Source organism: Anolis carolinensis, chromosome 2 (genome assembly GCF_035594765.1).
Source record: "Anolis carolinensis isolate JA03-04 chromosome 2, rAnoCar3.1.pri, whole genome shotgun sequence".
NCBI lineage: Eukaryota > Metazoa > Chordata > Lepidosauria > Squamata > Dactyloidae > Anolis > Anolis carolinensis.
In genome coordinates, this window is record NC_085842.1 from 138,678,750 (window position 1) to 138,706,225 (window position 27,476).

General features: G+C 39.2%; 1 protein-coding gene across 1 annotated transcript in view; it reads right to left on the reverse strand.

The window, feature by feature from the left end:
• The window catches only part of tnrc6c (trinucleotide repeat containing adaptor 6C), a 623,926-nt gene that overhangs the window by 537,564 nt on the left and 58,886 nt on the right, over positions 1 to 27,476 (reverse strand). The window contains exon 3 of the mRNA XM_062970647.1: positions 18,936 to 19,001. Within this exon, the coding sequence (XP_062826717.1) occupies positions 18,936 to 19,001 (66 nt within the window). The remainder of the gene's footprint in view (positions 1 to 18,935; positions 19,002 to 27,476) is intronic.

Genomic DNA, 27,476 nt, shown 5'->3' on the forward strand with positions numbered 1-27,476 from the left:
CGCTGGAGCGGTACCTATTGATCTACTCACATTGGCATGTTTTCGAACTGCTAAGTTGGCAGAAGCTGGAGCAACAGCGGGCGCTCACTCCACTCTTGAGATTTGAACCTGGGACCTTTCGATCTGCAAGTTCAGCAGCTCAGCGCTTTAACACGCTTCGCCACCGGGGCTCCAAATTGAATAATATAATCATGGAGTTGGAAGAGACCCCAAGGGCCATCCAGCCCAACCTCCTGCTGTGCAGGAACACAGTATCAAAGCACGCCCAACAAATGACCTCCATTCTCTGCTTAAAAACATCAAGAGAAGGAGATTTCACCAATAGCAGTAAGTAGCAATTGTAAGTCAGCATCATTAATTGGAATAGGCAGCCATATGGTGGGACTGTTGCCAGTTAGTGCACAACTCTCTTTAGGACATCAGCACACAGGCACACAAAGAGAAAGAGAGAGAAACAGGGGACATTATCACATGAGGCTTCTAAAATGGATTCTGCCATTGCAAACTGGACTTGCTTAAGACTAGAGTACATCTGCTTAGCCCATCTTCTTATCACATCAAGCCTAGTGAAAGCGCTTTGAGAAAGTGTGTTAGGTTTCTTCCAACTGCAGGGATGTAACTCCTCTCAATCTGTGCATCTTTGTACATGCATCCCTTCCTTTTTTTGTTTTAATTTTAATGTGGGAATTGTAGAGCTCCAAGAAATCAGAGGTTTGGAACTGTACACCTCTGTAATTCCAGGTTTTCAAAGTAATCATCACAGGCAATCACTCGTGGCTGAGTATGATAGTCTTCCAAGGGTAGAATCTTGGCAGTGAGTCCGTAAGTAATTGTAGAGACCTATTCTAGATCCACATTGTACTATTTCACAATGAGGGCATTGATTTCCAGATGGAAGGCGATAATGACAAGGGTTTCCTTTAAGCAGCTTCCTCTTGGCATGTTTCTCCATTTTGCTCTGTTGTTGTGCCGCTTCAAAATTCAAGAGCCAGGGCTTCCTAGTTCTTGGAGTTTATTCCACATTTTTAAAAGTTAGTTTTAAGTCCATCTTTAAATCTCTTTTGCTGTCCACATTCTGTTTTCAATCCTTGGGTTGAGAGAAAAGTAACTGCTTTGGGAAATAGTGATTGGGCATAGCCTGTTTAGCAAAGTTAATGGCAGAAAATCCTTGCTTCCGTGCTAGTGGACTTTACTTTTTTCAGAATGTTGACATTTTTCCATGAACAGACTCCTCATCTGCTGCAGGTGGCTTGTTACATTTCCCCCCTTATGAAGTTTTAAATTGTATAACTTCCTGGTTAGCAAAACTTTCATGCCTGCTGACTGACTGAGGTAAATTTCCTTGAGACTTTGCCAACACTCACCAGCTGTTTGGGCATTTCTTACATATGGCAGCTGACTGTCCTCCAATGCCAAAATATAGAATAATAATAATAATAATAATAATAATAATAATAATAATAACAACAACAACAACAACTTTATTTTTGTACCCCGCCTCCATTTCCTCAGAGGGACTCAGGGCAGCTTACATGGGGCCAGCCTTGGCACACTGATCTGCCATCAATTTTTCATCATCCTCGTCTCCTTCTTTATCAGGAGGATATTCAACTACTGCCCACAACTTGTCTCTTAACAAATAATTCATCATTTTAAATGACCATGTGGCATAATTACTGGCATTCAACCTTTCAAAATGCAGTCCACTTGCTTGAAATGCCATTGCCATATTTCTTCAGCCTCACAATAGTCTCTAATGGTCTGCACTGGGCTATACTGGTCTGTATTGTTCTCTACTGGGCCTAGACTGGGTCCATAACCTTTGTTTGGCAAATGGGCTTAATACAAAAGACATTCACCATAAAAGTATACAGCAGAGTAGCTTATTTAGCAGCAACAGCAGCATGACTCAGAACCAGTAGCCACTAAGACGAAATAAAAACACAGACTATTGTTATCTTTCTTTGGAGGCTTTTCTTGTAGAAAAATAATAAGGTTGTACTATTTATAAAGAACAAGGTTTCCATAACATAAACAAAATTCTTTATACTTCCTTGTTATTTCTTTGCTTCAGCTTCTTGCCTTTATGCTGGGGTTCTCTCTCATGTAGATAAAGAACATACAGCAACCTTCAAGATGAAGCAGCTCTCTCTTGGAGTAGTCAAACACAGCACTCTTTACACCGAGGCATTCTTCACACAGAAGGAAGTCTTCACACAGGGGGAGCAACTAACTCACAGGCACACCTGCTTATATTACCCTACTGGTTTTGCTTAGTCATTTCATCATTTTAACTCTTTCAGTGCCTGTACATCATTTTTGTAATTAAAAATACACTGTTGATTTTCAATATTTCTGACAGTCTTTACATTTTTCAGAATTCTGACATTTTTCTGCATCTCTTCCTAAGAGAGATGCAGGATTTTTTGGAGGCAACACTGATGAAATCATTCCAGAAGTTGAGAGTGACATTTGTAGATGGTCCATGTTTCACAAACATACAATAGAGCTGGAAAGACAAAACCTTTATAAACAAATATCTTGGTATCTCTACAAATGTCCCAGTCCTCAAATACTCTTTGCTTCATTCAAAATAGTGCTGTGGTCACAGAGTTCAGATGCAGTTGTTTTAGCATCAATGTCAACTTTGTGGATAAGTGGTTGCTTAGGTAGCAGAAATTGTCAACATTTTCTAACATTATACCATTAAGCTTTATTTCTGGCTTTGCAGAGGGATTGGCTGGTAGCTGCTGGCAGAGTATTTTGGTTATCTCAATGTTTTGATTACCTCAGGAAAATCTTTTCATACGCTTCTTTGAAGGTTTTTCAATTAGGTTTTCCTCTGAATGAGCACAGACTACATTATAATCAGCATATTGGAATACCTTACTTTTGGCTTTCAGCCTGCTGAGGTTAAAGAGCTTGCCATCTGTCCAATTTGTGATTTCCACACCACTGGGAAGCTTCCCGTCAGCAAGGTGTAGAATCATAGCTATTTTTTAAAGTCAGGAGCAATCTGAGAAACTGCAAGTTGCTACTGGTGTAAGAGAATTGGCCGTCTGCAAGGACATTGCCCAGGGGACACCCAGATGTTTAATGTTTTACCATCTTGTGGGAGGCTTCTCTCATGTCCCTGCACAGGGAGCTAGAGCTGACAGATGGGAGCTCACCCTGCTTGGATTCAAACCACCAACCTTTCTGTCAGCAGTCCTGCCTGCACAAGGGTTTAGCCCATTGCGCTACCAGGGGCTCCAATCATAGCTATGAAGATGGAAAATAACTTTGGGGCAATAAAACATCACTGTGTGACACCTGATTCCACCTTAAAATGGAGCTATTGCTATCTAAGACAGTTGTCATCATGGAGGAGTTGCAGGATGTTCACAAATTTATAGGATATACAATTTTCAGAAGAATGGTCCAGAGGGCATTATGATTCACTGGGTTTGTTGTTGAGGGATTTATGAGAGACCATCTTTGGCCACATTGGAACTGTGGTTAAGGAGGTTATGGTAATGCTTTTTACAATGTAGTGTAATGGATTTTTGGCCCTTTTGAAGTTTGATTCCATTTGATGAACGTAGAGGGTGTATGCCATGCTTTGTTGGCCCATAAATGACCTTCTTGGCTTTAAAGAATCCCACGCATCATGGACATCTGCAAAGTGTTGGATTTATTGAGCCTTTTTTGTCCACCAGATGTTCTTAAGTTCTCTGGTCCTTCTTTGGACCTCACCTATCGCACTAATGTAGATTTTTTGCTTAACAGAACAGTTCATGTCCCTTTGCCATATTTGGAAGGCTTTCCTTTTCTTATCAATTATATGTTGCAGTGAGTTTAGGAAAATGTCATATGATGACAAGTTTTTAAACTCATGTCTAGGGAGCCTCCAACACAGCTTAAAGCCTTATCTAGTCATCTAGAGAGAGAACTAGGCAGACATGTTGTTTGTAGAGTAAAGTGCTTGTGGGTAGTAAATTTTCACTGGGAGATTCTGGTAACTACAATCCAATTCTTATTTTTTTTTCTAGCTCTAATCACAGGATTAGTTACATAGACTTTAAAATAATAGATCTTTCTGATGGGATCACACCCTCTGACTTAGTAAGAGCAGACACTGGGTTCAAGTTTATAATTAATACTAATGATGTTTAATACTGTTTTATTTGTATATTTTAAATTGTATTGCAATGCTTTTAATGTTAGCCACTTATGGAAAGAAAAAGCGGGATATAATAATAATAATAATAATAATAATAATAATAATAATAATAATAATAACCTCTTTAAAATTAATTACTGAGAGCCATGTGAGGTGTTTATTCTCTAGTGCAGAATTAAAATATATCTGATGGGATCACACCCTCTGACTTAGCAAGAGCAAACACTGGTTTCAAGTTTATAATTAAAAGTTCCCTGAGTTAATGTTTCTTCATTATAAATCCAGATCAGTATAATTACAAAGCTGGCACTTTCTGTCCTATGCCATCAAGAAGCAAACAGCCTTTAGTCCAAGAAGCATTTGTATTTGTGTGTGTGTGTGTGTTGTTCTTTACAGATATGAAACTGATACAGATGCTATACTCAAGCAGAGCTAAAGAGTTAAAAAGAGAACCAAGAAGTAACTTTGAGAGGGGACCCATAATTAGAGGAGAAGACATTGGCCATGAAAAATGTAATTTCGTAATGAATACTTATGGGATTTCCTTTGAGATTAGAAGTACATAATCAAATCAAGGCCAAAGTGAAGGCTGCCCTGGAGGCAAAATAGTTTAGAAGACAAATGCAATTATAATACAAATACATGGAATTCTATACAAAGTAAATGGGAAAATCCAAGGGAAAACTGGATAGCAAAATTTTGCTTGAGAGGGGGAAGTCTACTCATGCTGAGTAAATCTGTCTTCCAATATTCTTGATCATCATGGACATATTCATTTGAACAGGACCTTGAAAGCTTACACATTTTATCTGCCTCACTTTATGTTTCCTTGTCTAATAAAAGCTGCTAACAGAGCGCTGCTGAAGCTATGCTGGCCTGAAACAAATGCATAATTCCATATTCATGAAACTTCCATTCTCTTTGCAGAGTAAATTTGACATCCGATTGAATTGAAAATCTGGATTCCCTGTTAAGCCTTTTAAAACTCAAAATACAGGATTTTCAACATCTGAAATATAGCTATGGTAATTGTCTGAATATTGAAATGTAGGCAGCTTATATAGCAAGAAATGAAACACAACCAACAACCTAAGTCCAGTGTGATTATAACACTAGAGATTTAGCAGCCATGGATAGGAGCCGGGGGGCAGCCTTCATTTTTCCACTGGCTTCCTAGGATCTTACACACTGAGAGCTGTCACATCTCAGGAGATCCTCCTGCTGTTGTTGTTTACTGGTGGGAAGAGGAGAACCGAGGGAAGTAAGATGAATGTGTTCTCAAATGCAATAGAGTGTTCCCTCATTATCGCAGGGGTTGCATTCCAGGACCACCCGTGATACGTGAAAGTTCATGAAGTAGGGATGCTAGGCTTCTCCATAGGAAGGAAGTAGAAAGAGGGAGGCAGGGAGGGAGGGAGGGAAGAAAGAGGCAGGGGGACATGGCGCTGCCTCTTTCTCCTCCTGCTGCCGTTTGGGCTCCTTCTCCGCCCCGCTGCCCGCACTCAACTGAGACCACAGCCACTATAAATCATAAATTTTTATGATGTATAATACTATTTTAGTGTGTATTAAAAAAACTGCAAAACAGTGAGTCCGTGAAAAGTGAACCATGAAGTAGTGAGAGAATACTGTACACTCAACTTTTTCTTTACCCAAGAACTTAAACATCAAGTTTCAGAACATTTCACCCATCCACTGATTTTTGGGAAATTTTCAAAGTTTTTACAAACATTTGTTTTAAAAAACTACAAGAGCGATATCCTTGAATTTTCTATATAATGACAGAGGATAACAGGGGATCATTCCACCTAAGTTTCAGAAATATTCATACATCTACTGTTTTTGGGGAATTTTTAAACATTTCTCTTTGCAGATTCAACTATTTATTGGAACTCTGGCTGCTGCTAGGGGGGAAAAAGCTCTCCTCTATCCTAATGGGAGCTTTCTGATGCTGAGTAGAATTCTGGGAAATGTAGTCTAGGGCAGAGCCTTTTAAATTCTCTGCCATAAGGCTCCTCGACTTCCTAAACAACATTTTCCAGAATTCTGTGCTCTCTCAGTGTTGTAATTCAGCCCTTGATTGTTCCTGCACTTGATGTCACTGAGGATGTGGACCATGGGAGTTCTGGGCCTGTGAGCCTGCAGTAGATTTTGTTCTGAAACTGAGTAGTCTCTGTCTCCAGTAGCTAGTGAAGGCCACATTCCAGAATGGGGCCCAGATGTTTCTGAGAAACTTTTCGATAGGGAAGCAAGGTTGGAGGCTGAGATGAGCTCAGATGAGGAATTCCAGTTGGACAGCATAATGAGCTGATAGATAGGAGACTTGTTTTTGTGAATATAGAGCTGCCCTGCAGAGTTTGCAATTGTCACCGCACTTGTTAGCAAAAAAAAAAAAGCTGTTATCAGGTTCTCAGGGAAGACAGCATGATTTCGTGTCTATAATAGAATTACTAGAGGATTTTTTTTAGCAACCTGGTCAACATCCATGGTCAAGTCTTGGCTATCCTGCTAAGGGAATTCTAGTTTCATGTTTCCTGCTTTCAAGATTCACTGATTATCCCTGGATTTCTGTATTGGATTTTTATGCTGCCTTTTTTGTATCATATGCTGGATGTCTTGTTGTCTTGGATTTTAAAACAACTCTTGTACCTTGAATATTATCACTCAGCTGATCCCGTCCTTCTGCTTTCCTCATGGCGAGAGGCTGTTAACTTAAAAGGAATTGTATCCTTTTTGGCTTCCCTAGCTTGTGCTGATATTGAAACTGAGTTTGATAGGCTTCTGAGTCTTACAGGATTCAAACAAAAAAGTATTGGATGGATTTTGATTCTTAAATGTTTTCATGGGTATCCTCCTGTGTTTTTTAGTATCTGTTCTTATACACAAAGCTTATGAATTGGATATGACTTGCTAATTAAAAATGAAGTTTTGCACACCCCTAGTATCCATAAGATGCAAAAATCATTATATTAGCTTTCAAAGCATACTAGACTAATTGTGGAAAAAGAAAGGTGACTTTGCTGAAGTCACCAGTCAGCATCTTAGAACCTTTGAAGATAGAATTTCGGGTCCCATGTCCCATCAAAAAATAACCACCTGGTAGCAAATGCAATAAAAGAAGGCATTCAACATTATTTTCTCCCTTTTGTAACTATGAAGGCATTTTCTTGTTATCTGGATCTGTCTTTGTCCTTTGAAAACATATAGTGTTACACATCTTCTGGCTACAAAAGTCTGAGCTTTAAGCTAAGAAGTCCTAAATTCAGGTCACACCTTTAGTTAGGATCTTAAGTCTTGTGACCTTGGGTGACTCTTCTCTCAACACAGCAATCTATTTACGAACTGCACACATGTAAGTGCACTATCTATGCAGAGTGATTTTGGGGCAATGCGGAAGAGTCATATCCTGATGATAATGGTATAAACAGAGTCATGCATATAAAATGATTGCACATTAAAGTGCACAGAGTAGCATGGGAATGCACATTGTCTCTATGCATTGCTTCTGTGAAATGCATGAGTTGTCAGCCATGCATATTGACCTTTCAATCACATATATTGCACTATGTAGACCTTCAGTATAGGGGTTATAATTCTACCAGTTTATACTCAAACTGTGCTGAAGAGATGTAGGCTCTTGATTACTCAGCAATTCCTCCCCCCCCCCCCCCCCTGTAACTTTATGGGAGAATAATAATAGCTGACCCACATGACAAAATTGTTGTCAGGAGATTGTGTACTTAAAGGGCTTTGATTACACACGAAAAAAACATATACATTGTGCAGTTATTAAGTACTGAAATGTCATGCTTTAAAATAAATGTGTATTTGCAAAATTCAGATTGGAAAAATATCCCATTGCCAGATCAAATCTGACAGTTTAACAAACAGCAGCAGCAACAACAGCAATGAGCTAAACAATCTTTTTCTCCTCCAGTTAGCACTGGCTCTTCCTTTCCATTTACAATGATTCCAGTTGCCTGCCTTTCTTCACCACATTCATACAATGGGTTTCTCAAAGCAGTTTGTTGCATTTCAGACCAAGAGAGAGATTCAGGAAGCAGACATCAGCCTCATCTGTAATTCCCTGTCAAGAACAAATATTTGAAAAGACATCTATCTTCTTGCTAATGCATATATGTTGTGAATCTATTAGAGGGCAAGGGAGAAAGAACGCCTTAGTATTCTGAAAGATGCTCACAAGTATCTGCCCATGGAATGACTCTAGAATAAAACTTCTAGGGCTCTCCCTTCCCTTTTTCACCCCCAAAGTTATCTTAGCATTGAAAAAAGAAAAAACTGTGGTGGGTCATTGCAGCACTGAACATGGGAATTAGAACCCAAAACCAAATAACATCTGAGAGCCACATTTTTAAACCGATTTTGTACTTGCTTCTGTTTCGTAAGATTTATACCCTCATTAATCACTGGCCTCCCTTCATCCATGTTAAATATAAAAATGATTAGGAAAGATCCCCATCATGGTTAAAAAAATAATTAGCTGATACATCATGTTGCACACATTCAGACAGAAAGGAGTGATTAAATTAGGAATATTAAAACCCCATTAATCTGTGCTCAACTTAAGCTCTGCTTGTTCATCTCACTATGGCACTTATTATTTCTGACACTGAAAGATATTTGAATTACTAGCTGAAACAAGGTCACTATCAGAAAGATGTCAGGTCAGCAATTAGTCAAAGGTGGGAGAAGCTCCCCCAGCTGAGTCATGCTTGACATTCCACAAATGTGTCAAGATCTCCTCACTTCTCAATATCGTTTGGGTGAGCAGGTCACGCGGAGGAACCTCTGATTGTGCAGATAACAATGCAATCTGCTTATTAGAGAGCTGCAGTTGACACCGGTTGACAAAGCCTGTGCCTGCATATGCTGTTTCAGACAAGCTTCGCTGTAGCTCAAGTCTCAGGATGTTGAGCTCTGCACTCCCAAGCATGGATTATTCTTCACAGAAAATTCCTGAATGCAGCATAGCACAAAGTTAGGGCAATAGCCCTCTCTTTCAATTAATTAAACCCAAAACAAACACTGTATTCTTGCAAGTCTATTAGAAGTAGGGAATATCAATTAGCATGGGCTTATCCATGATAGTTTGTTATTTTCCTCCTTCCATCAATGTGTATAGGACAAATGAGACATTTTGGAGAAATTTCATGAACATTTATTTGCTATGTGATACACACACACCAAATCACAACTTGTTATCCCTTTATTCACTAAATTTGCTCCACAGGACAAGCACCTCACTCAGGTGAACAACAGACCCAGGCCTAAATGAAAATATGCCGCAGCAATGGATTCGAAAGTTTTTCATATTTAGAATCAGTCTAGGGTGAGTCATAGATTTAATACATCCAACAGAAGGTAAGGTATTAAGGATTAATTTTAAAGTAATACATTTCACACATCTTTAAAGATGTAAGATAGCAGTCTGATTAATACAAGTTGAACATCACTTATCTGGAATTCCATAATCCAAAATCGTCCACATGGGGAACTGAGATAGTGATACCTTTGCTTTCTGATAGTTCAGTGTATGCAAAATTTCATGTACAAAATATGACAAACATTGTATAAAATCATCTTCAGACTATGCATATAGTCTGAAGGTAATTTTATACCACATTTGTCATTATCTGAAGATAATTTTGGACAATATTTGTCTGAAGGTAATTTCCTAAATTTCCTGTTTAGATTTAGGTCCCACTTTCAAAATATTTCATTAAGTACGTATTTGCAAAAACAGGTGTTCAAATTCTGAAAAAATCAAAAGTCCTCAAATCTCAACATTTCAGATAAGGGATATTCAACCAAAGCTCAGACACAACATCATTGGTAAGGAGTTAAACATGGACACATAAAGGAAAAGTTGGGTAAGTGTGATCCTGTTCCCTGCTACTGTGTGTTTAACTGAATGTCTGAATAAAGCTTGTCATTGTCAGGTTTTTGAAAGTAAACGTTGGTGCCCATAAATAAAAGATGGAAAAGTTACTTCAACATCTCTGCATTGTGCAAAATCCTTCTTTTCTCTCCCTTTTATATGAGCTCAGATTCAATAGCTGGTGACTCAAATCATCTGTAGGTTGGGTACTAAAGATGAAAGCCTACTTTTATGTTCCAATGCAGTACTGACCTCACTAATGGGACATGGAGGACGGTCTCCCCCACGGACCTCAGTCCTCAAATAGACACAGTATCATGGTTCCAAATCATTTAGAGCTTTCAATGCCATCACAAGCACCTTGAATTGAACCTGGAAACATCCTGGTAGCCAGTGCTATTTTTTTTAAAGACTGGCATTATATGATGTGTATAAGGTATTCCAACTTTTCCACACCTAACCTTATTAATGTTTTAGGAATACAGTTATGAAAGTTCACCGACTTCATCAGAAATATGGTATAATTTTCAAGCATTGTCCAACTTCACACTGGTATAAAAGCCAATAAACTTATTTTTAGGCAGCACTCTTCACAATATTTCATGCATTTAGAAAAAAACATGCACCTACAAGTACAGATGAAGTACAATATCTTAGGTTACATTGTCCTTGTGGTACTGAACCTTCACCAGGAAGAAGAGTACATGCATCAGATTGGAAAAAACAGGTATAGTATGTAAGAAGTTTATAAATTAAGGGCAGCAATTGTCTTATGTCCCCATCAGGAACAGAGATTTTTGTTCTACAATGCTCCTCTAACTGCTAACTCATGCAGATGCCTCATGGATACAACTTCACACTTTTGGGAAGTGAAAGAAAGTGTAAAGCCTCTGGAAGCATTTGATTGAAGTATTTGGCTCACATATTCTTTGAGGCAAGTGATGATAAGATGTGAAGCGGGACAGAGATGGGCAAGAAGTGAGGGAGGGGTAGAGAGGGATGAGAGAGAGAATTTGGGGCAAACTCAAGGCTAAGGCCATTGATCAGAGGGCACAAGGGTTATACATGGGATTTTCCCAGCTAAAACACTGATCTTCTTAAGCTAGTTTACCTTAAGAAGTTCAAGCAGCTGATGTACTATAATAAAAAAAATGTCCTTCATTTTTGCTGGAGAGTGGAAGCTTCCAACATAGTGATTATTTCCCTGTCAATAAAAATGTCATGTATGAACATTTGAGGGAAAAGCCTTTAGAAAGAAGGCAGGAGAGGGATTTCCCATGAGTAACCTGCTGGTCATCTTCAAGGTAGAATTAGTCTCCTTTGGACCCCTTTTAACATCTACCTGTTATGTAGGGAATCTCTGGAAAATAAACTGAATTTAATTACATTCACAAATTCCAATCCACTTGCAGAGATATGAACAAAGACAATGGTTTCATGGAAACACTACATACATTGATACAGGAGTCCTAATTATTGCACATATACAATTATTGCCCTGATGGCACAGTGTGTTAAAGTGCTGAGTTGCTGAACTTGCGGACCAAAAAGTCCCAGGTTCAAATCCGGGAGCGGAATGAGCGCCCGCCTTTAGCCCCAGCTCCTGCCAACCTAGCAGTTCGAAAACATGCAAATGTGAGTAGATCAATAGGTACCGCTCTGGCGGGAAGGTAATGGCGCTCCATGCAGTCATGCCGGCCACATGACCTTGGAGGTGTCTGTGGACAACGCCGGCTCTTCGGCTTAGAAATGCAGATGAGCACCAACCCCCAGAGTCGGTCACAGCTGGACTTAACATCAGGGGAAACTTTTACCTTTTAACAAGAGAAATGTTTGCAGGCCCATTTACACTGCCACATAATGCAGTTTAACTGTATTGAACTGCATTATATGGCAGTGTAGATGGGGCCTCTAAGAGAGTTTTCAACCTAGAGATAGTGATTTTCAGTGAGTAGATGTATTGCTTTTACACATTAACACTAACTGGGACAGACCCATGGTTGTCATGGAGGTCATGAAGTCCTGAGTCACTCCCAACAGGGCAGATAACGCTAGTAGCCTAGCCATTGACCACCCCAGCTACCTCAGAAAGGAAGACTGTGCAGCAGCAAAGTGGGCGGTACACCAACAGGATGTCTTTCCTCACTACTTCGCGGTTCGCTTTTTGTGGATTCGCTGTTTTGCGGTTTTTCAATAAACTCTAAAAGACTATTATAAATCATAAAAAATTGCAATTTACAGCCTAAGGAATGGAGGAAGGAGAAACCAAAGGGAGAGAAAAGGAGCCCAAGTGGCAACGGGAGGAGAAAGAGGTGATTTATCAACACACAATTGGTTGATAAAGACTTAAAATAGTGTATAACTACAAAAATAATGTATAAATATTAAAATAAATATAATGTCCCTACTTCACGGATTTTCACTTATTGCGGGTGGTCCTGGAACCTAACCCCTGCAATAGGTGAGGGAACATTGTATTGTCATATAACCTCATGCAAAAATAAAAATGACATAGTTAAGTCTTCAGAGTTCTGCCAGATTTCTTTCTTTTTCCTCCCATTTCCTTCTTCTTCTCTATTTGGCAAGAGGATATACATACTTGCCCCTTTGATTAACAGCCATGGACGTGCAAAATGCTCCCTCAAGAACTAGGCTTCCCGTCAGAGGCCACTTTTCCAAGCTATTTATTGGGCAGCCTGCATTCCTGACATTGGAACTTCCAACTTACCTCGGCATAATGTATAACCCAGCTGGATGCTATAATCTTTTTTGCTTGCCTCTCCCCCTCCCTCCATTTCCTTAAAATCTATTCCAAGTGACTGACATTTGCTGAGTGTATTTATGCAGCCTTTTCTAATCCCTTCAGAATATTAAGACTACATTACTTTGTCTTTGGTTATATTAACTTCAATTTTCCTTATGAGTAAGTATTTGGTGAAAAATTAATATACTGAAGTTGAAAAGAATCTTATGATGGGAAAAAGACTAATTTCATCTCGTGGCTGCTCAGATACCAGAGTACACTGGGGTTAATGTAATTAACTTACAATTTTAGCCTGGGTTGTGTACATACACTGAATCTCCCGGCTGGAAACAAGATTAGATTTTATTACACTATAGATCCTGGTTATCTTCACCATGCCTCCGATATTACTTCCCTCAATGACTTCAAGGCTCTTTGCAGCAATGAAAATGCAGAACCATCTGGTACTGAGCCCATGCAGTTTATTTAAGGATTTAATTAAGTGCTCTAAATGGAGAGCTTCTCCGAATTAACATTTTAAATGTGACTTATTGCAGGTTTAATATTGTCTTAATGCCAACCTGGGAAACTCTGTAGCCAAGTTGTTGACGTTTAAATTGAATTCATTTGGGTGGCTCCAGGGGGACTCATTAATTAATCTAAACAACTAATGGGGATTGGTTCTGACTTCTGATGAAGATTATTTACAGAGACAATTTGCTGTGAATAAAGAGTCACAGTAGGAATACATTTAATTGATTTTTTTTTAAAAAGAAGACATCTCATTGTATTTAATATCAGAAATGCATCTTAGGAGTAAGCTTTGAAATGCCATGAAAGGGAGGGTGGTTGGAAACTTCCACACGGAGGGTTAATAACAAAGGGAATGGGTAATTACTTTCCCCTATGTAATAGGCAGCTTGTTGGGAGGAAAAGGGTATGTCTAGTTAACAGTTTAAGGAGAAAGAATAGTATCCTATAAGTAATTTTGGGAAGTATATATATGTATATATGTATGTGTGTGTGTGTGTGTATACACACACACGCACATGCTATATATATATATATATATATATATATATATATATATATATATAAAACAAAATGTGAGGCTGAAAAGTCAAAGTACCCTCACACTGTAAAACTAATGCAGTTTTACCCCACTATAACTGCCCCTGCTCAGTGCTATGTAATTCTGGGAATTGTAGTTTGGTGTGGAGCCAGTGCTCTTTGGCAAGGAAGTTGTAAAGCTATAACTCTCATGATGCCATAGCATTGAGCCATGTCAATTAAAGTGGTGATCAGATGTCTTATGTTTACACTGTAGATGAAGCCTAAGTCAAGGTTCCTATGTTGAACCATAATTCTTCTTTCCTTGCTGTCTCTCTCTTCCTGGCTCAGCCTCAGGGAATAGGATTGGGCTATCTCAGCAGTAGCATTAAGACTGAAGACATTAGTCCCTTAGTGATGTTTCTCCTGCTTCCTTTATGATATATTTATTTTCAAGAAGTTTGAATGTGTCGATGTAAAATCCATAGATATGGAAAACTAAATACATATATGGCTGATCCGTGATGGTTTTAAATAATTGACTTTAAAGTGCAGACAACTGTTATTATTGTTTATGTATATTTATAGTTTATAATTTATTTTATGTTCCGGCATTGAATGTTTACCATATATATATATTGTGCTCTGCCCTGAGTCCCTTTCGAGGTGAGAAGGGCGGAATAGAAATGATTTAAATAATAAATAAATAAATACTGGTTAACTTTGAAAATTGTGAAAGTAAGAAAAACCCCTCTTTCCCACACACAAACATACATGGTTTCAATCTAGCTACCTATGCTAGTTGTTACTGGGTGTGCCTTTTCTCATACAAAAGGTTTATGAATGGAAGCTTCTCCACTAGATAAAATCCTGATGTTTGTCTTGTACTGAAAGCGATTTTACAATAGAAAACTGCAAATGCATTTATGCACATCGGTATCCTATTTATTTTTTACTATCTGGAACAAACCATTCCAGAATGAAAAAGGAGGAAAATCCCTAGAACTCTTATCAAAGCTTAAAAAATTGTCTTAAAAATACAAGTGATTTGAGCGTACAGAAGAAATATTTGGTAAGTATTTTTATTTTTGATCTGGAGTAACTTGAATAAGGCAATAAAACAGCGGTGAGATTCATGGAGTTCACTAATTACATCCTATTACACTGTATGTGTTCATTTGTTTCCACTGGGTTTTCAAAAGCCAAGAGCAGATCTTCCTTTGGACACAGAAGTATTGCTTTAAGAATGCTTCCCTGCCCCCCAAAAGGCTCCTATGAATGTCTAGAAAAGGAACAAATTTACACAGGCTTTTCTTAGCACAAAGTAATCAGCCCACTCCCTCCATCCCCTGGTTGAAATGCATTGATCCCCCCAGAGAGATAACAGCTCTTTGTGGTTTTTAGAGATCATACAGCGTTCCACACGCACACAATGCAATCAGTCTAAACTCTGAGGGGGAAAATGCCATGGGAATTTGTCTAACAAATTGTCAGAGAGAAATTCTCAGCAACACTTGTGATACGATACCAGCTGATATGCAAGACTTGTTCTGTGATAGTGACATTGAATTCCTGTCCGTAACTTCCAACCCAATAAAAAAAACATGTAATGTATTGGACTAGAACCCATTTCATCTGATACACTGTTGAGTCCCATTACCTTCTGGCCCCCTTCCTGCAGCATTTCTCTTCGATTTATATCAGAAAATAAGCCAAAAGTCCTAAACATCAAAATTAGACAAGTTTCTTTTTTATTACATGAGATAAAAGAAAAGCTCCAAATGCCCACCTCTCCTAAAACTGCAGTTAGACACACAGAACTAATAGAGAGCACACCTAGACAATAATGTTATATCTAGTCATGAAATCAAATCCTTACTAGAGCAGCTAATCCTCAATAGCATGGTAGGATTATCCTGCAATAATCTCTAACAGGAAAACCCAAGTTGCTGACTTTAAAACACTGTATTCCTACCAATTCAAAGGACTTTAGCGTGTTTCAATACACATTAGCTCTTCCAGTTACTGATGCTCCATTTTCTTGGCACTTTCTCAACCATTCCACAATGAATCACTAGGAGCCATTCACACCAAAGGTTGGTTTCCGTCTCTTTGTTTCACAGATACAATCTCTCTCATAAGACCTAACTAAAGCCCCTTCTACACTGCCATATAATGCAGATTAACAACACAGATAATCAATATTATCTGTTTTGGACTGGATTATATGAGTCCAAAATGCCATATAATCCAGTTCAATGTGGATAATTTTATATGGTTGTGGTGAAGAGGTCTGAGACAATGACATTGCAGCAGAAGTTAACTGTTGGGAATCCAGTAGGAGGATTACACTAGATTAGAATCCATTGATGAGTACTGCTGATGAGAGTTTTAAAAGAAAATTAATTCCACATTTGTTTGAAGTGCACTTCTCTATAGTATTTAGTATTTTAATTCCCGCTTTAAAAGATCTAAATGTGCTTGATTGGCATTAGACACATGATTGATAATTGGAAATACAACAGCTTTTGATTTATTTTTCAAAAAGAAAAAGACTAAAATAGCAACCAGCTCTCTGATTAGCACATACAACAACAGCTCAATTATCTGTATTTTAATATTATTACTCTTTCTGTGTCCTAGGACATGGAATTGACGTGGAGAAACTGCAACGGTAAGTAAGGAAGACAACTTGTCCTTTTTCACTGGACATCCAGGGAAGAGATGTAATTAGATCTCAATAACTATTTTAGCACAGGAGAAGATTTCCATTTTGTTTAAAAAAGCAATGGTGCAACTATTTTTTTAAAAAGTATTCCCTGAACGGTGCTCCATGCAGTCATGCCGGCCACATGACCTTGGAGGTGTCTATGGACAACACCGGCTCTTCGGCTTAGAAATGGAGATGAGCACCAACCCCCAGAGTTGGACACGACTGGACTTAACGCCAGGGGAAAACCGTTACCTTTACCTATTCCCTGAACCAGTACCAAATCTTCCCTTTTTGTGCAAGATAAATGAGAGGGCAGTTGCCTTCCAACTACAGGCAGACTTGGATGATGGACAATTCCTGACACATATCAAATTGGCTTGAGAGCAGAATACAGAGTTCTTTATATTGTCCTATGTGTTGTTCCTCACATTGATCCACAGATAGTGAGGAATAAGAAAGAAGAAAGCAAGCAATTCTTAAACCAACCTTTTCTATCACTTTCTTCTCCCTCCCTCTCATCACCAAGCAATATGCATTTACTGGCAGAATGTAGAGAGACGGATGCTGCCATTTTGTAATGCAAAGTAATATGGCATACTTCTTTAAAAGTAGGGGATCTGGCTTTTTATTATTTTCCTTATGTAATACATGACTCCATATCCTGCTTCCTACTTTTTATGTTATCTTTCGTGTTTTTCTCTCTCTTAAACATGAAACACTCCATATACATTAGCCTGGGGTGCAGTTTGGTTCTATAATATTTTATGTTATGATACAGAATGCTATCTAATACTAAGAAATACTGAAAGCAATACAAAACAATACTGATGCATACTGCCCTTTGCAATGGTGGCTATGCCTTTTTAGATGCCATGCCAATTTGATGCTATGGAGTCCTCTTGCTATGTTGGGATCCTATTAATAGCTGAGACCCCATAATTTCTTTGTTTTGTTGTGTAAAGCATGTATGGGCAAATGGAAACTAGCTTACTTGTATCAGCATGGAGTGGCCATTGTACATTATGTACATTGTACAGTCTGATGGCTCTTCTAAGAAAATGAAAAGCTCGGGTGATGCATAATGAGAGCATTGTTATCTCTAAACAAGAATTTTGATGAAAATTTTCTTCAGTCTCCATATTTCCAACATTGCAAAAAAGGAGACACTGAAAAAAATCCACCTAGAACTATGAGGCTCAACATTTGCTGTGTTCTCATCCCTTTGGTGACTTTGCCTGCCCCTCTGGATTGGATGCCTAAACTCTGTTTCTAAAGTTTCAAGTTACAGTAATTTTAAACACTTGGGAACTGAAGTAAATTTCATAGAAGAGGGCAGAATTCTTATGTCAGATGGTGTAATACCCTCACTTTCACCCCTGTAGTCACACCCCTAGAAAGAGGATACACCTTCACTTGTGCCATAATCAAAACGGCATCAGAAATGGCATGCCTCTGGTGAAAGTGCATACATGTACAATTTGAGAGTTCACAAAAAATAGGGGAGAATATGGGTCAGACCAACCTATGGTATTTTAGGTTCCCACAGCTATTTTAGCACAAAAATCTTGCCAGTTGCAAGAGAAATGAAGATTGGCTGCATGAACTAGGTGTACACTGAACGAATTTTGTGTAGGAAAACATGAAGACACATATGGCTTCACCATTTGAAATGCTACAGTTCTCTACTCCGGACTCCTTCAATATGTGAAGGGCCAAGAAACCCCCAGAACAAAGTTTTCCTTGACCTTCAGTGTTTCTTTCATCAGGTTAAGTGCTTATTTGGAACCTGGTCATTGTTTCTTGAAATCATTTAGTACTGCCCGAGGCTGTCCAGACACTGACTACTTGCTTATATTGTAGGCTAATATCAATATTATGTGAATAAAATTAAACCTTATGATTTAATGACAAAATAGAGAGTCCACATCAATTAGGCATTGGTATAGCTTCCTCTGGAAATTTCATGCAAAACAATATCAACAAATTCATCTTCAGAAACAAAAATGTATTACACCCCCACCCCAAATGTGATAACTACATTTTTTCCATGCAGCAACACACAAGTACTCTGTTCTTTAAACCCACCACATTCATGTGCATATCATGCTGCAACCCCCCCTCCCAACCCTCAATTTCAGGAAATTATGCCGCCTTAATTAGCATGTGATGAGTTAAGGAAATCCCTTCATAAAAAGATCAAAAGGGCTTTTTTTTTCTCCAGGACATCTTGATAATTCCTATGGGCCTGCTTGTTACTTATACACCATGTAAGACATATACTTGGAAAAGGAGCTTTGATATCAAAAATAAGTGTATTTACTGAATGATGCAACAATTAAATGATGCAATGCAAAACACAGAAGCAAACCTTTCTGTTCTTGTGGAGCTCATCATTTTCTTTGGCTTGAAATTCACAAGTAGCTGTTTCCATGTCCTAGGAAACAGAAAGAGTATTAGTATTAAAATTCAGGTAATTGAGTTGTTGTTGGGTGCTAATCAGAGAGCTGGTTACTATTCTAGTCTCTTTTTTTGAAAAAAATCAAAAGCTATCATATTTCCAATTATCAATAATGTGTCTAATGCCAATCAAGCACATTTATATCTTTTAAAGAGAGAATTAGAGTACTAAATTCTATTGAAAAGTGTATTGAAAGCAATTGCAGAATTAATTTTCCTTTAGGAGCCCCATACTGGAAGGAAGTTGGAATATCAAATAAATGAAATAAAATGAAAATTGTGTTTCCTCTTTCAAAGTACTCAAAGAATTTCATAAATTTCTCAGACACCCTGTACCCTCCAAGTGTCATGATATGCAAGAATATAATAGATTATTCCCCTGTCATCCCATTTTAGCTGCTTTTAAAATATCCCAGTTGTCTCTCCTTTTTCTCATTCTCCTCCTTTGGCCTCAGCTTACTTCAGTTGCTGAAAACTGAAATCAAAACTGCAAAAGTTGTTTGCACCAGTTAACAGCAGGAGGGAAAGGAGAGGAAGGGTGGAATCTTGCTTTTCATTATTATTATTATTATCATTTCTTACCCACCTCTCCTCAAAGCTTGACGTGGGATAAAAGGTAAAGGTAAAGGTTTCCCCCTGACATTAAGTCTAGTTGTGTCTGACTCTGGGGTGGTGCTCTTCTACATTTCTAAGCTGAAAGGCCAGCGTTGTCCATAGACACCTCCTAGGTCATGTGGCTGGCATAACTGCATGGAGCACCGTTACCTTCCCTCTGGAGCGGTATCTATTGATCTACTCACATTTGCACATTTTTGAACTGCTAGGTTGGCCGAAGCTGCGGCTAACAGTGGGAGCTCACTCCGCTCCCTGGATTCAAACTGCTGATGTTTTGGTCAGCAAGTTCAGCAGCTCAGCAGTTTAACCCATTGTGCCACCAGGGGCTCACTGATGTGGGGTACAACATAGTTAAAATACATAGATAAAAACATAAAACCATTAAAACCACATATATTAAAAGACATGGCCATAAGATTAAAATACATTAAAATCATACATAGTAATAAAATACCACTTTAAAATTCATAGTTAAAATTGACTGGGCAGGCCGGCCATAAAAGATAGACAAAAGCAAACTGCTGCAGCTATGAATAATTTCTGTTCTTCCTCCTTGATGTTTGCCATCTTAAACACATTCTGTTGTTGCTTCAATATGTGTCTCAGTGTTTATCTCTAAAATGTTCACCTAAACTTTACAGAGGGTTGGCAAATATTGCCCATCTCTTTTGCAGAGGGCAGGTTAAAATACAATGGGTGTTTCTTCTCCCCTAGAAAACCCACTTTGAACCATTTCTGCGGTCATAAGTAGGAGGCGTCAGGAAGTGGGTTGCATCCTGCCCCAAATGCAAGTTTTCAACTAAAAACTTTCTGCCTGGCAATGTATTCTCTTAACAAATTTAGACTGGGCCAGCTGGAGACATCCGCTCTTTCCCTCCAACCCACCTGCCATTTCATCCCAATAAGCTGAGATATATTGATGCCGTTTTCTATAAGTATGTGTATTTTTAAATGCATGTTGATATTATTTGTAATCTTCCTTGGAAAGATTTGAATTCTTATAGGTAAAATTTAATAAATAAATAGATAAATAAATAGATAAATTTAATACTGGAGAATGATCATGGCATCTGAAAACCATCTGTACAGAATCTCAGCAAATATGACCTCAACAGGCAATTTGAAGATGGATATAACAGCCAAACAATACAGATTTTGACAGAGTACTTTTCATTGTAGGTCATGGTGCAACTGATATGCACAAGAAGTCTGATCCTGGAAGCTAAGCTGTTTCAGCCCTAGTTCAAACTTGGATAGGAGACTGCTGTACTCTACATTTGCAAGGGAATTGCAAAACCACCTCTGAATATTCCTTTACTAAGAAAGCCCTACAAAATTAATAGAGTCACCATAAGTCAACACACAACTTAGAGATTCACACACCCACACATACAAATTTCAGCAATATATTGCATATAAGATAATTTAACCAGCTATCACCAAAGCTTCACACTATAAATGAAAACTCTAACTGCTGATATTCAGGAAACCAGGAAAAAATGAGGTTGTCTCTGTGTAACTAATTTCTCATTTGTGATTGTGTATTTCCTATTATAGTTGCATCTTTTATGAGAAAACACAAACAGGTTCCTCTCCCCCCCCCCCCCCCCCCGCCTTTGAGAAGCACCGAAGCTCCATTTCTATGCTTGTTCTGCATCCCCAGATATCATCCGAATGCTGTTTGCACAGAGAACAGCCCTATAGCAACACTCCAAAGACCTTGCAAATGTCAGACTCATGGCAGAACCACATGGAAAAAGCACGCCCGCAGCTCCCCCACAGCTTCCTGCTGGCATTTTACATGAGCACAGTGGCACCATTTTCAGGGCACCATTCCTCAGATATGCTGGGTGGGTAGTTCATTATCTAGGTATTGTTACATTCATATCCTTTCCTTTTCCCCTAAGGACCTTAAGGTGAAATGCATTGAGATTACTACACTGTATTTTTATTTTTATTAGAATTTATTAGTATTACAAAACAACATTTTATTGCCCATTAACAATACATTATTCTCTGAGCAGCATGCAGATTTTGAAAGCCATAATTTTTTAAATTACATCAGGAAATCAATTGAAAGGATCAGAATAAAATCTGCAACAGTATTGCTCAAGTACAAGAATATTTTTGTTAAAAGACTGAAAAGTCAAGGGCAATTATAAAAGCTTTGCTCTGACAATAGGTGCATCTACACCAGTGGTTCTCAACCTGGGGTTCGCAGATGTTTTTGGCATGCAGCTCCCAGAAATCCCAGCCAGTTTACCAGCTGTTAGGATTTCTGGGAGTTGAAGGCCAAAAACATCTGGGGACCCCAGGTTGAAAACAACTGAATTAATTTTCTTTCTATAGTCAGACTATTTTAAAGCCTTCGACTATGTGGATCATAACAAATTGTGGCAAGTTCTTGGTGGTATGGGGATACCATGTCACCTTGTCTGTCTCTTCAGAAATCTGTATAAAGACCAAGTAGCCACAGTAAGAACAGACCATGGAACAACAGACTGGTTCAAGATTGGAAAGGAGTACGGCAGGGCTGTATACTTTCATCCTACTTGTACGCAGAACACATCATGTGATGTGCAGGGCTTGACGAATCCAAGGCTGGAGTTAAAATTGCTGAAAGAAACATTAACAACCTTAGATATGCAGATGATACCACTCTGATGGCTGAAAGTGAGGAGGAGTTGAGGAGGCTTATCACCTTATCATGCTGTGGATGTAGCGTACCTAGATTTCAGTAAGGCCTTCGACAAAGTCCCCCACGACCTTCTGGCAAATAAACTAGTAAAATGTGGGCTAGACAAAACTACAGTTAGGTGGATCTGTAATTGGCTAAGCGAACGAACCCAAAGGGTGCTCACCAATGTGTCATCTTCATCATGGAAAGAAGTGACAAGTGGAGTGCCGCAGGGCTCCGTCCTGGGCCCAGTTCTGTTCAACATCTTTATTAACGACTTAGACGAAGGGTTAGAAGGCACGATCATCAAGTTTGCAGACGACACCAAACTGGGAGGGATAGCCAACACCCCAGAAGACAGGAGCAGAATTCAAAACGATCTTGACAGACTAGAGAGATGGGCCGAAACTAACAAAATGAAGTTCAACAGGGACAAATGCAAGATACTTCATTTCAGCAGAAAAAATGGAAATCAAAGATACAGAATGGGGGACGCCTGGCTTGACAGCAGTGTGTGCGAAAAAGACCTTGGAGTCCTCGTGGACAACAAGTTAAACATGAGCCTACAATGTGATGCAGCAGCTAAAAAAGCCAACGGGATTCTGGCCTGCATAAATAGGGGTATAGCGTCTAGATCCAGGGAAGTCATGCTCCCCCTCTATTCTGCCTTGGTCAGACCACACCTGGAATACTGCGTCCAATTCTGGGCACCACAGTTGAAGGGAGATGTTGACAAGCTGGAAAGCGTCCAGAGGAGGGCGACTAAAATGATTAAGGGTCTGGAGAACAAGCCCAATGAGGAGCGGCTTAAAGAGCTTGGCATGTTTAGCCTGCAGAAGAGAAGGGTGAGAGGAGACATGATAACCATGTACAAATACGTGAAGGGAAGTCATAGGGAGGAGGGAGCAAGCTTGTTTTCTGCTGCCCTGCAGACTAGGACACGGAACAATGGCTTCAAACTACAGGAAAGGAGATTCCACCTGAACATCAGGAAGAACTTCCTCACTGTGAGGGCTGTTCGACAGTGGAACTCTCTCCCCTGGACTGTGGTGGAGGCTCCTTCCTTGGAGGCTTTTAAGCAGAGGCTGGATGGCCATCTGTCAGGGGTGCTTTGAATGCGATTTCCTGCTTCTTGGCAGGGGGTTGGACTGGATGGCCCATGAGGTCTCTTCCAACTCTACTATTCTATGATTCTATGATTCTATGATTCTAGGTGAAAGAAGAAAGTGCAAAAGCTGGGTTGCAGTTAAACATCAAGAAAACCAAGATTATGGCAACCAGACTGATTGATAACTGGCAAATAGAGGGAGAAAATGTGGAGGCAATGACAGACTTTATATTTCCAGGCACAAAGATCACTGCAGATGCAGACTGCAGCCAGGAAATCAAAAGACGTCTACTTCTTGGGAGGAGAGCAATGGCCAACCTCGATAAAATAGTGAAAAGCTGAGACATCACACTGGCAACAAAGGTCAGCATAGTAAAAGCAATGGTATTCCCCGTAGTAACCTATGGATGTGAGAGCTGGACCCTAAGGAAGGCTGAGCAAAGGAAGATAGATGCTTTTGAACTTTGGTGCTGGAGGAAAATCCTGAGAGTGCCTTGGACCGCAAGAAGACCCAACCAGTCAATCCTCCAGGAAATAATGCCCGGCTGCTCACTGGAGGGAAGAATATTAGAGGCAAAGGCCACATCATGAGAAGACGGGAAAGCTTGGAAAAGATCATGATTCTGTGGAAAATGGAAGTAAAAAGGAAGACAGGCTGACCAAGGGCAAGATGGGTGGATGGTATTCTTGAAGTGACTGGCTTGGCCTTGAAGGAACTGGGGATGGTGACGGCCGACAGAAAGTGATGGCGTGGGCTGGTCCATGAGGTCACGAATAGTCGGAAGCGACTGAATGAATAAACAACAATAGTCAGAGCACCCAAACTGTTGTGGAAAAATTATTTTCCATTAAAAAAGCACACGCCTTTTTGTGCAAATCCCTGTTATGCACACAGAAAGAAAAAAAGGTTTGTTTTCTGTGCAGAAAACACTAGTTCATAAATCGCTTATTTCTCTGTGCTGAAAAGATTTTTTTTCTACAAAAATATGTTTTTGTACACAGAATAATTACTTTACAACATTTCAGAATACTACAGAGGAATATTATTTTGTCCTATGTGGCCAGAAAAATTCTGTTTGGTTCATATAAGGATTAACTAGTTTAGGATTTGCATCCTATACTGCAGTGATAGAATGAATCTGCCCAATGTTAGATGGCTATAGAAGGGAAGGGATCCTTGTCAAAGAAATGTTTGGTTCATGTCAGTTGCTTTATGGCAGTGGTTCTCGACTTGTGATTCCTCAGATGTTTTGGCTTTTAACTCCCAGAAATCCTAACAGCTGGTAAACTGGCTGGGATTTCTGGAAGCTGTAGGGCAAAACACCTGGGGACCCACAGATAGAGAACCACTGCTTTATGGTTACAATATCATTATGGTCCTCTATGTATTAAACAAAGGACGGACAATCAGTTGTTTTAAGATTTTAAGTTTCTATTAGACCAACTTTAGAATAGCTCATTGTCTTATACTGCCCCAACTGCACTTTTGTGCTCAAATTGGACCTGTATACTTTAAAATACATTAGAGTGAGCAAAGGACAGATGCCACCAAACTCCCTTTGAGAAGTACAGGTTGTTTTGCTATATGTCTGTGACAATGAATGGCCCATGAATGAAAATCTTACCACTTGAAATGGTCGGACACACAGTTTGAAATGAAGACTGCTAGATGCCTCTCCCAGTGCATAAACAGCCTTATTTCTCAATGATTAATTTTGGAAACAAAACATATTTGAGGATAATATATTTATTGGTCTTGGGGGAGAGTGTCAAAGTGAAGGGTCAGTTTTGCAGTAAGTTTACATATGAAAATCACCCTGGATGCCATTGGAGCAGTTTCTACAGAACCAGATACAGAAGAAAAGCTGTACTCTTTTGAGGCAAGGTAGCTCCTAGTCCTAACAAATCATTACACTTTTATTTTAAGCTGCAAATAAAATTGTAATTGAGTTTCCATACTGGTGGCACTAATGCACTTGCTCTGTATGTTTATTCCACTCTATCCTGGCCACATTACCAGCACTGAGTGGGAAAGGGGAAGGCATCAGTCATTTGATCGGATTTTAGAAGGGGATGAGAATCATGATCAAAGAACTGTTAAAAGGACCATTATTTATTTAGCTTATTGTTGATTCACTTAAGAGGAAATGTCTGCACATGAAATGTCAAAATACAAACGCTTCCAGTTTGTTTGAGATCAGCTGTGTAAACTGTATTTGTCTATGTATGAAAGGAAGCATGATACAATGGTAGAAAGCAGAAAGATGTGTCTTTTTCCACTTTTCTTCTTTTAAAATTTGCAACACACAGTATTGTCCCAGTTTTTAGCAAATGATATCCAAATTCTGATGCTTATTTATATGGGGTTATAAAATGGGGCTCAGCACAGTGTTTATTTTGAATGTCTGTTAGGCTGTGACAGCTTCATCTGCAACAGTCAAGGCCAACGATGTCCTTTTTAGCTATTTCTGAGAAGCAGAAAAAGAAACAATTTAAAAACAATTATAATGGTAACTACTAGGATATTTCCTGATACTCTTATCAGTAATTAAGCAATTTCCTAAGCTCAAAGTCACCTAAAGCGAGAATGTATGGAAATAAAAGCATATGTGTGTCTTGAGGATTTCCTATTTTGGCTATATGACCATCAGAAGAGTCCTTCTGTGGGAAGAGATTTGTGAATGATAGGTATGCTCTTGATCAGATTGCCGATGGCTTGCCAGTCACAGTCCCCTGTCCATTTGGCTGTGTCTAAGGCAGACAAGCAAGATAATGGAATTGTTAAACCCTATAACTTGAAGTGGTTTCCAGTATACCCACTGCCATTATTTGTGTGAGAGGGAGATTAGTGGTGAAGAATCTGATTTTCAAAAGGCTCACTGGCTGTGGTGACTAATAGTTTCCACTCCACAGCAATGTGATAGTGATCTGCTTTGGTCTTAATTTGTTAGTCTTCATTTTAAAGAAACCATGAAAGATATGGACTTATGGGAAGGTTCAGCACCTTGGATAGTTCTTTTAAAGTTGAGACCAAAAGGTGGTTTCATAGTTTCATTGCTTTCCTTTCCCGAGCAAGACTGCAAAAGTGTGCAATCTTGCTTTGCTGTATTGTTCCCCCTCAGCAGCAGTCTCCTCTTCCTTTGATCAACCAGCCCAGAATTCCTTAACTTAGCAGTTACCAGAATGCACATCCTAGCAAATAAAGCTCAGGCTTGCTAAATGATTCATACAATTTCCCCTCTGTCATGGCATACATCCTACCTTAGGTTCCTTGTGATATTAAAGAACTGCATCTTTTCAAATATAGTTGGAAAAAGACAATATCCAACTGCTCTTTTGCTTCTCTAGTAAATCAGAGTCCCCAAGAAAACCCAAGGGCATCTTTTAAATTAGCTTCTTTAACTCTCAAATGGAGGAGGGAAGGAATCAGCCTAAGTAATCAGGCTAATCTTCCTCTCAGTAAGAAGGCACATAAAGGCACTCAACCTCTTTCTGGAAGGAAGGAAGGTCTGCAGAGTGGGCGGACTGGGCACTGGGCTGCACGAAAAGCGTGTGTGTGGTAGATCTTCAGAATGTTGCCTTGTTTTAAAATTTGACAAGGGCTTGGAATGCATACAAAGAAATCACGGAAAAGTCAATTAAATGACTTAGCTGCCCTTGTGTTTATTAATTAAAACATCCTCACTTCACGCACTGAACTAGCAGACATAGATTGCCATTCCTAAGACATTTTTGACAAAAACAGAATTCCAGCTAAAATTTAAACAAAGAGAAAGAAAATAAACGGCTGCATTTTCAAATCTTATCTCGCAGTGTGCTTTGTAGTCTCCACATCTTCTCATCATGGCAAGACCAACCACTGCATAAAAATGCTTTTCATCATTTGCAAAATTTGATGCCCAAAATAGCCCCCCGGTTGCCGTAGCAACTAGCATTTATTTCCCCTCCTCCCATTCCACACACCCCCTTTACCCTTTGCATATTGCTGCATATTTCTATCATCTCTTTCCAGGCACAGTTCATAAACACGGCTGCATAATAAAGAATGTTAT